The sequence below is a fragment of the Brassica napus genome, chromosome C4, assembly GCF_020379485.1.
Source record: "Brassica napus cultivar Da-Ae chromosome C4, Da-Ae, whole genome shotgun sequence".
NCBI classification, from domain to species: domain Eukaryota; kingdom Viridiplantae; phylum Streptophyta; class Magnoliopsida; order Brassicales; family Brassicaceae; genus Brassica; species Brassica napus.
The window spans coordinates 23,943,769-23,957,522 of NC_063447.1; the positions used below are offsets into that span (position 1 = coordinate 23,943,769).

The 13,754-nt window shown below is 41.0% G+C and overlaps 2 protein-coding genes across 2 annotated transcripts; both read left to right on the forward strand.

Annotated features, from left to right (window-relative positions):
* The first annotated feature begins 6,819 nt into the window (after positions 1-6,819).
* On the forward strand, positions 6,820-11,327 carry LOC106396316 (transmembrane 9 superfamily member 1). The gene is made up of 12 exons (XM_013836669.3): positions 6,820-7,141; positions 8,105-8,297; positions 8,387-8,491; positions 8,803-8,820; positions 8,911-9,008; positions 9,091-9,243; positions 9,412-9,546; positions 9,690-9,856; positions 9,977-10,071; positions 10,172-10,545; positions 10,622-10,895; positions 10,978-11,327. The coding sequence occupies exons 1-12, from the start codon at positions 7,037-7,039 to the stop codon at positions 11,043-11,045; spliced, it is 1,785 nt and encodes a 594-aa protein (XP_013692123.2). The 5' UTR covers positions 6,820-7,036; the 3' UTR covers positions 11,046-11,327.
* A 142-nt stretch (positions 11,328-11,469) lies between these two features.
* On the forward strand, positions 11,470-12,329 carry LOC106396473 (ferredoxin, leaf L-A). The gene has a single exon (XM_013836872.2). It carries the CDS (start codon positions 11,724-11,726, stop codon positions 12,168-12,170), a length of 447 nt encoding a protein of 148 aa, XP_013692326.1. The 5' UTR covers positions 11,470-11,723; the 3' UTR covers positions 12,171-12,329.
* The last annotated feature ends 1,425 nt before the right edge of the window (positions 12,330-13,754 follow it).

The following is a 13,754-nucleotide window of genomic DNA, read 5'->3' on the forward strand; positions in this document are numbered from 1 at the left end:
TCTTTTTCTAAGATTTATTTTTCGTAAAAACATTCATGCCGATTTTTACGGACTTTCAGACATTGATTCCGTCGTGACCGATTTTGACCCCAACAGACATTAAGCTCATGAAATCCCTAAACCTAAGAAGATGAATTACTCAGACATGCAAGCAATAACACAAATCATAGTCTGAATAATATAATAAACAAGAAATCAGTGATAAAACCAATGGAGTTCCAATCAATCTCTGAAGGAGAATTGATCTTCTCTCCAAACCTAAGAGAAAACGATAGAATAGGATAATAGAAAGCGTAGCCGTCAACAGTGGCTTAGAAATAACATAAATAGGGTTTATGGTCGTCCAAGGATATTCTGATAATTTGTGGTTGCTTATGGGCTTCAGTCGGTTATAAAATAGGCTCTGCCTGCATTCTGGCATCCATATCGATCGATGTCAAGAGGTCTGCATTGATCGACATACATTCCTCTTCTCGACAGCTTCCTCTCGTGAGGCAGACTGACCACTCCTCAGTAAAGCGGGCATAAATTCTGATACATGATGCTGATTGACCTCAAACCGGTGGAATTGGAAAGCTAACGCAAAGTTCTATTTTGTGTCAAAATATGGGGTCAATCTTCCGGTGGGATGGTCTCCATCTGTAGCTAGACATCTGACGTGCCTGTGCAGTTCTGCACCTCAAAAGACTCCAAAATAGACTCTATATAGTAGTAAATATATATTAAAATACTTATAGACCATGGCAAAAGTGGGTAAAATCCATGGGGGTTACCTCTCACTCAGCGCTTTGTTATAGTCATTTAGCTTAACTTTGGAAGTTGGTTGACTAGTATGGAGGTGATTGACTACTTGCTGAAAAGCAAGTGTCTACATCTTCTTTGCTAATCTGAAACCACGTACCAACGAAGTTTCTTATGGCTACATCTCCTCTGGTCCACTTGTTTTTCATTATCTCCTTATCAACCTCATGAACATGCATCCTTTTCTGAAGATGTCCAGTACATCCTTGTTGTATTCTAAGTATGGTATGAGTTGTTTCCATGACGTCCTCCAATCTCTGGGAAAAATCCTCCCTCATCAAGTCTTGAGAAAAAGTAATCTCATCAAGCTTGTCTTTTAACAACTTCACTATTACCAGCCTTCCTCTTAAAGATGTGCGACTATTGTTGATCGATGGTCGAGTGTAACCGTCGATCAATGCTTCTGACCGGATTGTAGTCTGTCTCTGAATCACGTCTATCTCCTCTTTCAGCTCATCCATGTGTGTATTCAGCCTTTCAATGTTGTCATTGAGTGGGTAGTAGACATCATCGAGCCTCTTGTAGGAATCATCTAGTGACATCTCATGGGCTATGTAGATCCCATATACCATGTCATCAATATCTGCTTTGCTGTAAGTGTTTGGCTTTGGCATGGTTCTGGTGAACTTCTCTGCATGTCCAGGTAGACATATATGAGCTTGTTCATGCATTGTAGCTCTTTCCAGAATTTCTCTGATGTCTTTCCTAGACACATGAATGATTCTACCTCTACAATTCATGCATATCCATGCTCGTCTCTGTATATGCCGTATTCATCTCTTGTTTCCCACTTGAATCTTCTGTTGCCGCTGGAATCATAAGCTCTCTGTCAAAATTCGAAGAGTCCGTCGATCGATGGTTAACCACTCCTATCAATCGATGCAAGATCCTTTGTTTCGTTTTGCTGGCTGAGAAGGTTTTCTGATTCTCTAGCCCTTGCAAGAGTTTCTTCGAATTATTTCAAGATATGTATAACTCGTCCATCCAGAGAACGTGCTTGTCCTCCTGAATTTCTGAAAATACAAAACTCATCTGCTCTGAGAGAACCAAAATTTGCTGCATCTTCTACTCTTGCGTCTGACTCTTTTTTTGTGATGAGCATCGATCGATGTCTTGTTGTTTACGTTGATCAATATTTCCCCTCTGGTCTCATGGAAACTCTTGAGAACTCTTGCTTCTTCCATGGAAAGGCCATGGTACTCAATGATCTCGTCTTCTCTTTAGTCCTCATCATACTCATCTGGTTCCATTGCTATGATCTTCTCTTTTAAAGGTGTAGCAGTCTGAATCGCGAAGCTAGGTTGGTAGTAATCATTCTCCCAACTGTTGATAGATCCTTATGGGAAGTCATCTATCTCATTCGCAGGATCACTGTCGATCGGTGCTTCTAATTCTTTGTCGATCGTCGCTTCAGACTTCTCGTCGATCGACGCTTCAGTTGAGTGTCGATCGATGCTTCAGTCTCCGATTCCAATTCAGCTCCATGGTCGCAGTAACAAACTGCAATGAATCCTGGATCATCTCCAATCTACATGTAGCATGTCTGTTGCTTGACAACTCTCATTGGATCATAGTAGACAGTAGGGTCTATGAGTGTCAGGCACAACTTATTGGTCTGCATGTCGCAAACTGCTCCTACAGGAGCCATGAAGGCTCTCCCAAGTAGTAGGGAAGAATTCAAGTTGAGCTTGATGTCCAGGATATGGAAGTCTACTGGAACTAGGGCATTACCAATCTGCACATCAAAGTTTCTGATGATTCCTCCTGATTTCCCCTGAGAACAATCCACAAAAGTGAATGAATCCTCCGAAGGCTATATCTTCAGATCTAAATGGTCTGCACCACCTTTGGTAGAATGCTGACTGAAGAACCTGTGTCGCAGAGCGCACAAGGGTAATCAATGCCTCCTATTAAGCATGGTACTACAAACTTTCCAGGATCATTCTTCTTCTTCAGTGTAATCCTCTATCTCATCTTCTTTCTGACCTGGTGGAACATTCTCCTAATGTCTTCTTCAGTCTTCTTCAGTCTCCTTGGTCTCTCTGAAGAACATTCACAGCCTGTGGGTAAAGTAAGCCTCCTCAAATTGTTTATCCAATGGAATCCTTAGAATCCTGTTTGTAAAACTATCCATCTCCTTATCATTAGCTCCTCTTTTCAGATGCTTAGGGACCTTTTCCTTCTTATTCCTCAAGGTCCTTCCCACAGTAGCCTGATCAACTTGCATAGGATCAGGTGAATCTTCAGATTGCGAGACATTATATAACTTGAAAAAGGTTCACCACCAGGTCCTCACATAAGCTTGACGGACGGTACAGATCTGGAACTAGAGAAAGAAGAAGAGGCGGACACAAACTCAGATCTGTGTTTCCTAATACACAAAAACAAGGAGAAATGGGTTTATGTTTCAGATCTGTCTTACCCAATGACAAGAGAAAGATGGAATAAGGGGATCTGAGCCTTACCTTATGGCTGAGATCAGATCCGGTTACAAACAACAAACTTGAAAAAAAATCCGGCTAGGGCTCCGGTGGACGACAGCTGCGATCGACGGTAGTAGCTCCGACGAAGACACACAGCTGGAAAGGTAAGAGAGAGGAGCGACGAAGAGAGAGAGAGAGAGGAAGGAAGAGGAAAAGAGAGATCTTTCACGGCTAGAGTTTTCAGGTCTCTTGGAATCTCTGCAGAGCTTCACTAGCTTTCTCTGATGCTAGAAAAGAGAATGGTGGCTCTCCTATTTATAAGAAAAGGAAGGGAGACTTAGGGTTACCGTAATGGACCGTAGTCTTAATGGACCATAGTCTTAATGGGCTTCTCTTAAGTAAAAAGGGGAAAATTATGGGCTTAGGTTTGGGGTTATTACAATTCTCCCCCACTTACAAGGAATTCGTCCCCGAATTCCATGTCGCAAAACTTCAAACCAAACATCCCAAACGCAGACCAATCCCTTGATTCCAATAAATGACTCATCATCTTTCAGTCCACTCGTTCATGTAATGCTCGGTCCACTTATCCTCTTTGTGATTCATACGCCCTCCTAGATCTCGTCCCTTTCCCATTAAACAAATAACATCCATGTCTTTCCCTCATGAATAACCACTTCCTTGCGATCTACAAACTCAAAATTTATGCTGACCACTGATACTTTGCAGCCCAAATTTACTAATGAATTTTTGAAAAATCAGTTTGCGTCTTTTAACAACTCTAAACAAGGACGCCACATGAACACGTCATGCACTAAGTCATCCCATGTGGCATTACACCAGCACGCCACCACATCAATTCTCTCACCATCCATTCGACTACATGTACACAACTTTAACGTTTGCAACTTATAGCCCATATCAATTTCTAAAAAGTTCCCATCCTCAGATACCTTACATTCCTTATGAAAATTCCAAATCCTTACGGTGCTTGACTGGATAACCTCTCATGATCATGTATCCTTTCAAGCATTTCGAAAGCAGCATGTCATCAAGCAATTTTCGCTAGCTCAGCGGTTTCTTTGATCATCTCTGGGTTTAAATCCTGGTTCTCCCCCACTTTGGTTCTGCATAAGGGGTCTAACATGTTCGCCCATACAAGCCTCGTACAGTAAGTCCCTATGCTCAAGTGATAGCTACTATCGTCAGTGTACACGAGTACTACAAGTGCGTTATAAAGCTCAGGCGACTCCGCCTCCCCGCACCATCTCGATGGTGGCTAAGATGGCTTCTCCACGCTTCGTGATCATTTTTGTCGCATGCACCATGGATATGGTAGACACCCTTGTCCTCGTATTCATTCTGTTGCACATTATTCACTCCTCTTCTTGGGGGTATCTGAACAAATGCTTCAGCACAATCGACTACCGCATGATTGGGCCAACCAACCAATCCATCCTAAGGATAACTTCATATGGCCTAACTCTAATTCCATTGGGTCTCCAGGCAGGTTCACACCAGCGAGAACCACTAGTACTTCCACATAGACCCATTTCATCGGCATTCTCTCGGCTCTAGTGGTCTCAACCCAATGGTCTATGCTTTGAAGGCACCCTTGAAAATCTAATAACTATTAAGCTTTTAAGCTTTGCACTTAAAAATTTTGTGCCGCAGCAGTACGAAAAGAGTATGCGCCGCCACTCCTCTGACCTCGACAAACCTTAGAGGATTTACTAATTCTAAGTTACTAGACTCTAGCTAGGACGTTCTACACATACTTACACAATAGGAGATTTGGTCAAAAACATACCTGCAGTTTGTTCTATGCCTTTGTGTTCCCAAGCTATGAACACCCTTGGTCCCGCTGCCCCAGCAACATCCATTGCTAGGTACGTCCTGCAATCCTTGGACTGGTGTCAATTCATCCCACACCGGAAGCATACACCACCACGGGCTTCCACAGGCTGGCCTTACCTCCCATTAGGGCAGTACCTCCTGATGTGTCTTACTTGGCCGCACTGGTAGCACACCTTCTGCCATCACTCTCCTGTGTGGCTCCGTCTGCACTTCCCACATACTTGCTTTAACAGTTCAGCCTCTATAGCTCATAGGCTCCTCTTGCCCGTCTGCCCATGTTCACCATATTCACTTATGCCCAGACTCGGTAATTCGGCATGACTCGATCTTACCCGGCGCCGCTAACCTAACCCCGCCTTACCGCAATCACACATCTCATCATCTCATTAACTTTTGCCACATCACTTTCATTCTTATCACACATCTCATCATCTCATTTACATCACTTTCACTCTTATGACACATCTCATTCATTTTCAACACACAATCGGTTTATCCTTTAACAACCTATCATTCTTTCATCACAATCTTCAATCATCATACTTTCATCACATAAACACAAGTCAGACCTAGATCCAGACAATATTAGCAAGGGACTAATGCCCGAGACATTATATAACTTGAAAAGGGTTCACCGCCGGGTCCTCATCTTAGCTTGCTGACGGTACAGATCTGGAACTAGAGAAGGAAGAAGAGGCGGCCACAAACTCATATATGTGTTTCCTCTTACACGAGAACAAAGAGAAAAGGGTTTATGTTTCAGATCTGTCATACCCAATGACAAGAGAAAGATGGATTAAGGGGATCTGAGCCTTACCTTATGGCTGAGATCAGATCCGGTTACAAACAACAAACTTGATAAGACGACGGATAGGGCTCCGGTGGACGACAGCTGCGATGGACGGTGGTAGCTCCGATGAAGACACGCAGCCGGCGAGGTGAGAGAGAGAAGCGGCGAAGAGAGAGAGAGAGAGAGAGAGAGAGAGAGAGAGAGAGAGAGAGAGAGAGAGAGAGAGAGAGAGAGAGATCTTTGACTGCTAGGGTTTTCGGGTCTTTCGGAATCTCTGAGAGCTTTGCTAGCTTTCTCTGATGTCAGAAAAGAGAAGATTGGCTCTCTTATTTATAAGAAAAAATAAGGGAGACTTAGGGTTACCCTAATGGGCCGTAGTTTTAACGAGCTTTTTTTAATGAAAAAAGGAGAAATTATGGGCTTGGATCTGGGATGTTACAATTGATTTCACAATTGAATTTCTTCAATAATGTCTTCTTTTAACTAGACCGAGTTCACTATACATTATAAGCTTTGTGAGTCCATCATAGACACCAGAGATAGCTTAAAAACTAGAAGATCAAAAACCTAAACTAGAGATTAAAGAATTATACCAAAGTGATAGCCGATTTATCTTATAACAAAAAAAAAATCAGTGTTTTGAAAACCAGATCGGTTAGACCGTGACTCGCTTTTCTAACCGGTTTCAAGTTGTACTAAAAACCATATTTGAGTTAAACCGACAAACCCGGTAAAACCGGTTACCCGGTTTAATATTAAAACTTGGTTTTCTCAGATTCAAGTTAAAATAAAAAAAATAAAGAATTGTAAATTGAAGAATATTTCATTAAAAATCTTATGTTTTAAAATATCTTTCTAAATAAATTAATTTTTATTATATTCCTATACTACATTTAAGTTTTCATTTTATTTATGTATCAATTTTAGTTAGATTCTAGTAATTGATATAAAATTTAAGACCCGGTGAACCAGATGGACCGATCCATTGACTCAGTTAGCATGCCAAGTCAATGTCCGGTATGGTTTTGGAAACATTGGAAAAAACTGTAACATCATATAGATATCCAACTGAGTCGTATCTCCAAGACGAGTCACTGGTCTAACATATCTCCATCCCCGTTTTCTCTGCCTCCCCCTCAGATCTGGTCCTCCGCCGGGTTCCGACATGTCGTCCTCCTCCGCCGTTAATTCTCTCTTCTCCGTTTACTCCGCTGTCGCATGCGTCTTCCTTCTTCTCTCTCCGGCTTTGGCCTCCGAGTCAGATCACAAGGTTAGATTTTGAATCTTTAGTGTCTGCCGTTCTTTTCTCGTAGATCTCGCTGTTGCATGTTGTACGGGTTTGTTTTCTTGGCTCGGATCTGTAAAATTTTGAGTGTGTTCGGGATTGGATGTTCGATTCAGCTGCTTCTTTTGCAGCATTATAGATATGATTTCTAGTTTTCCTTGATTGAATCGACAAAGTCCAGTTGGTGCTTGTCGCATGCCTGTTTGATGTACAAATCGCCTTCATCATTACTCTTAACTTATGTTCTAGGTTTACGATCATTGTCAGTGGATGTTGTGGTGTGATTATAGGTTCAATTTGCCACATTTAGTAGAGAGCAGTGAGGCTGGAATATGCTCTTTCAGTGCCTTGTTATGATGATGTATTATGTATGCTATCTACATCTGATAGATTTTAGAGCTGTGAGAAATTAGCTTCAAATAGTTCTGAGTTAAACTTAAATTGTGATTGCCTGATTGTTCTATCTAAGGTAGTGACCAGGGTTGTTTCCAGTTTTGGATAATGAGGTTTAAAGATCTGGATATTCAATGCTTTGCCTTCAGGATGTCCTCTTTCCCTTTGAGATTTTCTTATGAAGCTCACTCTTTTAATAAGTAATCGTAATTGCATTTTTCTGTTTGATCTGATACTTTGATAAAGCCAGATCATGCGTCTAACAAGAGAAAAAATATTCTTTGCTAAAGAACAGTCCTATATTTTGAGGAAATTACAGTGTTGCAGTTCCAAGATTGTAATGGTTTCTTTTCTATTCCAAAGAAAGATGTCTTCCTTATTTTGTGACTGCAAGCTCCTTTTCCAAACATACAAAAGCTCCAATATAGGTCTAGGCTTGATATTTGATTCTGTTATGGTTTTCGTTTATTCCTCTCGTTTGATCCCTTATGTGTTTCCGTCCGTTCTCATTTACCCCAAGTGATTAAATTTGCCTCTTCTGATTTTTTTTTCCAGTATCAAGGGGATGAGAAGGTTACGCTTTGGGTTAACAAAGTTGGCCCATATAATAATCCACAAGAAACATATAACTATTATAGCCTCCCGTTTTGCCGCAAAACTGAAAATAGCATTCACAAATGGGGTGGTCTTGGTGAGGTCCTTGGTGGAAATGAACTCATCGACAGCCAGATAGACATAAAGTTCTTGAGTATGTTAGTTCTCATGCTTGTTTTTCTTTCAAATTTTGTTATCTTGTTTACACAACACTTACATTCCCCACTTCTGTTTTACTTCCAGAAAATGTTGACAGAGGCGTGATCTGTCAGTTGGAACTCGATGAAGCTAAGGTCAAGCATTTCAAAGATGCCATCGAAAATAGTTACTGGTTTGAGTTATTTATGGGTATGTATCACATTTACTTATACATATAACTGATGACGAAGCATCAAAGATAAGAAGTTGATGATTCTTTTGACTGTAAAAGGCTTTTACTGTCAGTTTATTTGAAATTGAAAGTCTCTATGTACATCAACGGAATTTAACTTGCTGCGCTATGAACATTGTTTAAAAATGAGCTAATACTACAATATCACCGTAAATACTCTATTCTTGTATCGGTCTAACTAATTTTCTTAGCATCCTTCGTTTGCTTATCTGTTGTCTTTCTTCTTATTGGCATTTTATGTTTATGGCGTACGTGGATGCAAATTCAGATGATTTGCCTTTGTGGGGTATGATATTTTCTTATATTCAGTTTGAACAACCAAAATTTTAATTTCAGTTCCTGACATAGATTTTTTACTATCTCATTGTTGTTATAGGTTTTGTGGGCGAGCTGCCTCCTGGAAAAAAAAGTGAAAACGGCAAGCATGCTCTTTACACTCATAAGAGTATTAATGTCAAATACAACAAAGACCAGGTTGGTTGTTTCTTTGCCATTAAGCAGTATTAAGGATCTCATATTTAATTTTCTGTGATCTGACTTTTTCTTATTTGCATAGATTATTCATGTGAATCTCACACAAGATAATCTAATACCGTTAGAAGCAGGGAGGACGGTGGACTTGACATATTCTGTGAATTGGATCCCAACCGATGTCACATTTGCTCGTCGTTTTGATGTTTATCTAGACTATCCGTTCTTCGAACACCAGGTAAATCATGTTTTGTTATGTCTCATCGTTTTCATCCTTCTGCTAGCGTAATTAGACTGAATGCCACTTTTCTTGCTTGTTGATGGAACTGCTAAAACGTTGACTTAAGAATTTTTTCTTATTGGAACCTTTTTGTAAGGGTTTTTAATGGATTCGTTTATCATGCAGATCCATTGGTTCTCCATCTTTAACTCGTTCATGATGGTTATCTTCCTTACTGGTTTGGTCTCAATGATATTAATGAGGACACTCAGAAATGATTATGCTAAATATGCTCGGGAAGACGACGACCTGGAGAGCTTGGTGATGTCTCCTCAACCCCTTATCTAGAATAGCTGCAGAAGTTCTTTTAGTGTTACTATTATGTTGTCAACTCGTCAATTTTATCTTCCTTGTAAGTGCAAGAGTGTGGAGCAATTTCTGACGGTTTGTATTATTGAGCACAGGAACGGGATGTAAATGAAGAATCTGGATGGAAACTCGTGCACGGAGATGTGTTCAGACCACCAAGTAGTCTGGTTCTTCTGTCGGCTGTTGTTGGCACAGGTGCCCAGTTGGCTTTGCTTGTTCTTCTTGTCATATTAATGGCAATCATTGGGACACTTTATGTTGGGTATGTATTACACACTTACTTTCAATCAGTTTCTCATTTTGTTGTTTCTCATGGAATAAGAGTTTGGCTTTTGTCTGAATATCGTTCTTGCAATGAAAACTTCTTATTAACCTTATTCAGGAGAGGAGCGATCGTCACAACTTTTATAGTTTGCTACGCTCTGACGTCATTTATCTCTGGTTATGTGAGCGGTGGAATGTACTCGAGAAGTGGTGGTATGTTGTATCCTTCTTTGTTGCAAGCAGCACGCAACATTTCCAATAACATACCCTCTTCTGACTCATCCTCAAATTTCTCTTATGCTCGTTTGTTCAGGTAAACACTGGATCAAATGCATGATCCTCACAGCGTCCCTCTTCCCATTCTTGTGCTTTGGGATTGGATTCGTCCTAAACACAGTCGCCATTTTCTACGGTTCTCTTGCGGCTATTCCTTTCGGAACAATGGTGGTCGTCTTTGTAATTTGGGGTTTCATTTCGTTCCCTCTTGCCCTCCTCGGGACAGTCGTTGGTAGAAACTGGAGTGGTGCCCCAAACAATCCATGCCGAGTGAAGACAATCCCACGTCCAATCCCTGAGAAAAAGTGGTACTTGACTCCATCAGTAGTCTCTCTTATGGGAGGTCTCTTACCCTTCGGCAGCATCTTCATTGAAATGTACTTTGTCTTCACATCCTTCTGGAATTACAAGGTAAAAATCTCTTGCAACGTAGAAAGAGCAAAACTTACTGTTCATTTCTTGATGGCTATTTTATGTCTCGTGACAGGTATACTATGTGTACGGGTTTATGCTGCTTGTCTTTTTGATTCTTCTTGTGGTGACCGTCTGTGTGACGATCGTGGGAACATACTTCTTGCTGAATGCGGAAAACTATCACTGGCAATGGACATCGTTCTTCTCAGCTGCTTCTACCGCGGTTTACGTCTACTTATACTCGATCTATTACTACTACGTAAAGACGAAGATGTTTGGGTTTTTCCAGACCAGCTTCTACTTCGGATACACCTTGATGTTCTGTCTGGGCCTCGGAATCCTTTGCGGTTAGTTTGTTCTTCACTCTCTCATCTCACTTCAAAAGTGGCATTGGTTTGATTGTTTGGTAACTGGGAAAAAATTGTGCAGGAGCTGTGGGGTTCTTAGGATCAAATCTGTTTGTGAGAAGGATCTATAGAAACATCAAGTGCGACTAGAGAGAGTGACCGAACCAAAAACGCGGTAAAGATGGATCGTGGAATGTTCTTGGAGGCAGTTAATTCTGTTAGAAAGAATCTTCTAGGTTATTATACACAAGGGAAAGTTGAGAATGAATGGAGAAAGAGGTTATATGGTAATCAAAAATTTATATTTATTTTAGGATTCAGAGATACTTGCTGGTTCTATTGTCTTTATAGTCTGCTAGCCAGCCACCAGAAAACCCAATTTTCTAATTTTATTTTAAAAATTATAACCGCAAGAAAAAGATTGAAAACGTATTTTCTTGTCCCGTAATCCCAATTAACGCCCAAAACTTGTTCGCGGAAAATGAAATCATAAATAATAATTTATTTGTAAATCATATGCCCAGTTGTTTAATTTAGATACAAACAAGAAATCGAATATGCGAGACTGTGAGCTGTCGTAAAGCAAACGTATAACTCGCCTCAACAAGATAGCGCAGTGTGTTAAACACAATCACACACACAAAAAGGAAACAAATCACTATTCACCAAGTATAATCCAATAATCCAATAATCCACACGTTTAGCGCCACGTGGAAGATAGGATTCCACAACCATCCCACCTTTTTAATCTTCTTCACACACTCCACACCATTTCCACAAGCCATAACTCACAAAGAAACCACCTCAAGTCTTCTAAGCACATAAAAAATGGCCTCAACAGCTCTTTCAAGCGCCATCGTCGGAACATCCTTCATTCGTCGTCAAACAGCTCCTATCAGCCTCCGTTCCCTCCCCTTAGCCAACACTCAATCCCTCTTCGGTCTCAAATCAGGCACCGCACGTGGTGGACGCGTCATCGCCATGGCTACATACAAGGTCAAGTTCATCACTCCTGAAGGAGAGCAAGAGGTTGAGTGCGACGACGACGTCTACGTCCTAGACGCTGCTGAGGAAGCCGGAATCGACTTGCCTTACTCTTGCCGTGCTGGTTCCTGCTCGAGCTGTGCAGGTAAAGTTGTGTCTGGATCTGTTGACCAGTCTGACCAGAGTTTCCTCGATGATGACCAGATTGCGGAAGGATTCGTTCTCACTTGTGCGGCTTATCCTACTTCTGATGTTACCATTGAGACCCACAGAGAAGATGACATTGTTTAAAACCAAAGCTCCACAACATGCTTTTGATGGTTTCATAATCATTGTCTTTACATTTTGGGTTGAGTTTGTTGCTACTTAGTAAAATCTATTGTTGTCTGTTGTAATCGATCTTGGTTTCGCCCACCTTTTGGTAATATCAATGGATAATTGTTTAAAACTTATGATCATGCAAATTCGGGAAAACTTTTGATGCAATCCAAACTTAAACATTTGAAAATACAGTTTCTTTGATGATTGTACTTTGTGGTGCACCTTTGATGAAATTTTGGTATATTGTCATCTGCTACTACATGATCACTCTCGTTGTCTTTGTTGTCGGGATGCTCTGTTTGATGATCACCAATGGTTACATCAACTGTTCTAGCTATCCCATGATTGCCAAACTCCCCAAGTGTCACCTCAAAATCATTGTAGTTCTTGTGCTCAGCATCGATCTTTTTCCAATTCCAAACTTTTCTCATTGAAAACAACGTCCCGAGGCACCACAATCTTCTTAGTCGCATGATCATATAGTCTATACGCCTCAGACCCGGGCTTTGTTCCAAGATGAACAAGCATGTGCGATCTGTCATCTAGTTTCTTCAGATGGACTTTTTCAATTTTGGTGTAGCCTATACACCCGAAGACACGAAGATGATTTAGATTTGGCTTTCGGCCTCGCAAGACTTGATACGGAGTTTGATCCTTCAGAGACCTTGTTGCTATCTGGTTGATATACGTTGCGTGCCTCACCGACTCTCCCCAAAGGTAATTTGGCATATGCTTTAGGATGCTCCTTGCCATCTCCATTAACGTCCTATTTCTTCTTTCTACCACCCCGTTTTGTTGGGGAGTGTATGGAGCCGTAAGGTGCCTCTTTATACCTTTGTCTTCACAATACATATTGAATTCGTGAGAGGTGAACTCTCCACCACGGTCTGAGCGGAATGTGGCTATAGTTTCTCCAACTTCTTGCTCTATCAATCCCTTTAGCTTTTTGAATTTTCCGAATGCTTCACTTTTCTCCTTAAGTAGGATTGACCACATATATCGAGTATGATCATCAATAACCACAAATATGTATCGTTTTCCACCTGAAGTACTTGGCGCAATAGGTCCGCAGAGATCTCCGTGTACTAGCTCGAGTGGTCTGGTTGCTCTATACATCGTTGACTGTGGGAACACCTTCCTTGCTTGTTTTCCAAGTAAGCATGATGAACACAATTCCTTTTTGACATTAACGCTTGGGACCCCAATAAATAGTTCCTTTTGTATCATCAACTTCATCGCAGCAGTGTTGATGTGTCCAAGTCTGTAGTGCCACCTATTTGACTCGCTTATCTTACTTTAGTGAAGTTGTGTTGCATCTCTGATTCCCATACGCACTTTATAAAGTTGATTCTTTGATCTTTTAGCCGTCAGAAGAAGCTTTTCTTGCTGGTCACTCATCGTTAGATAATCATCTTTCAGTCTTATGTCACAACCCGACTCTGTTGCTTGACCAAGGCTTATAATGTTACTCCGCAGATCGGGAATGAAGTACACATCATTCATCCTTCTTGCTTCTCCATTCATATCTGTTAAAGAGATAGTACCTTTTCCCTT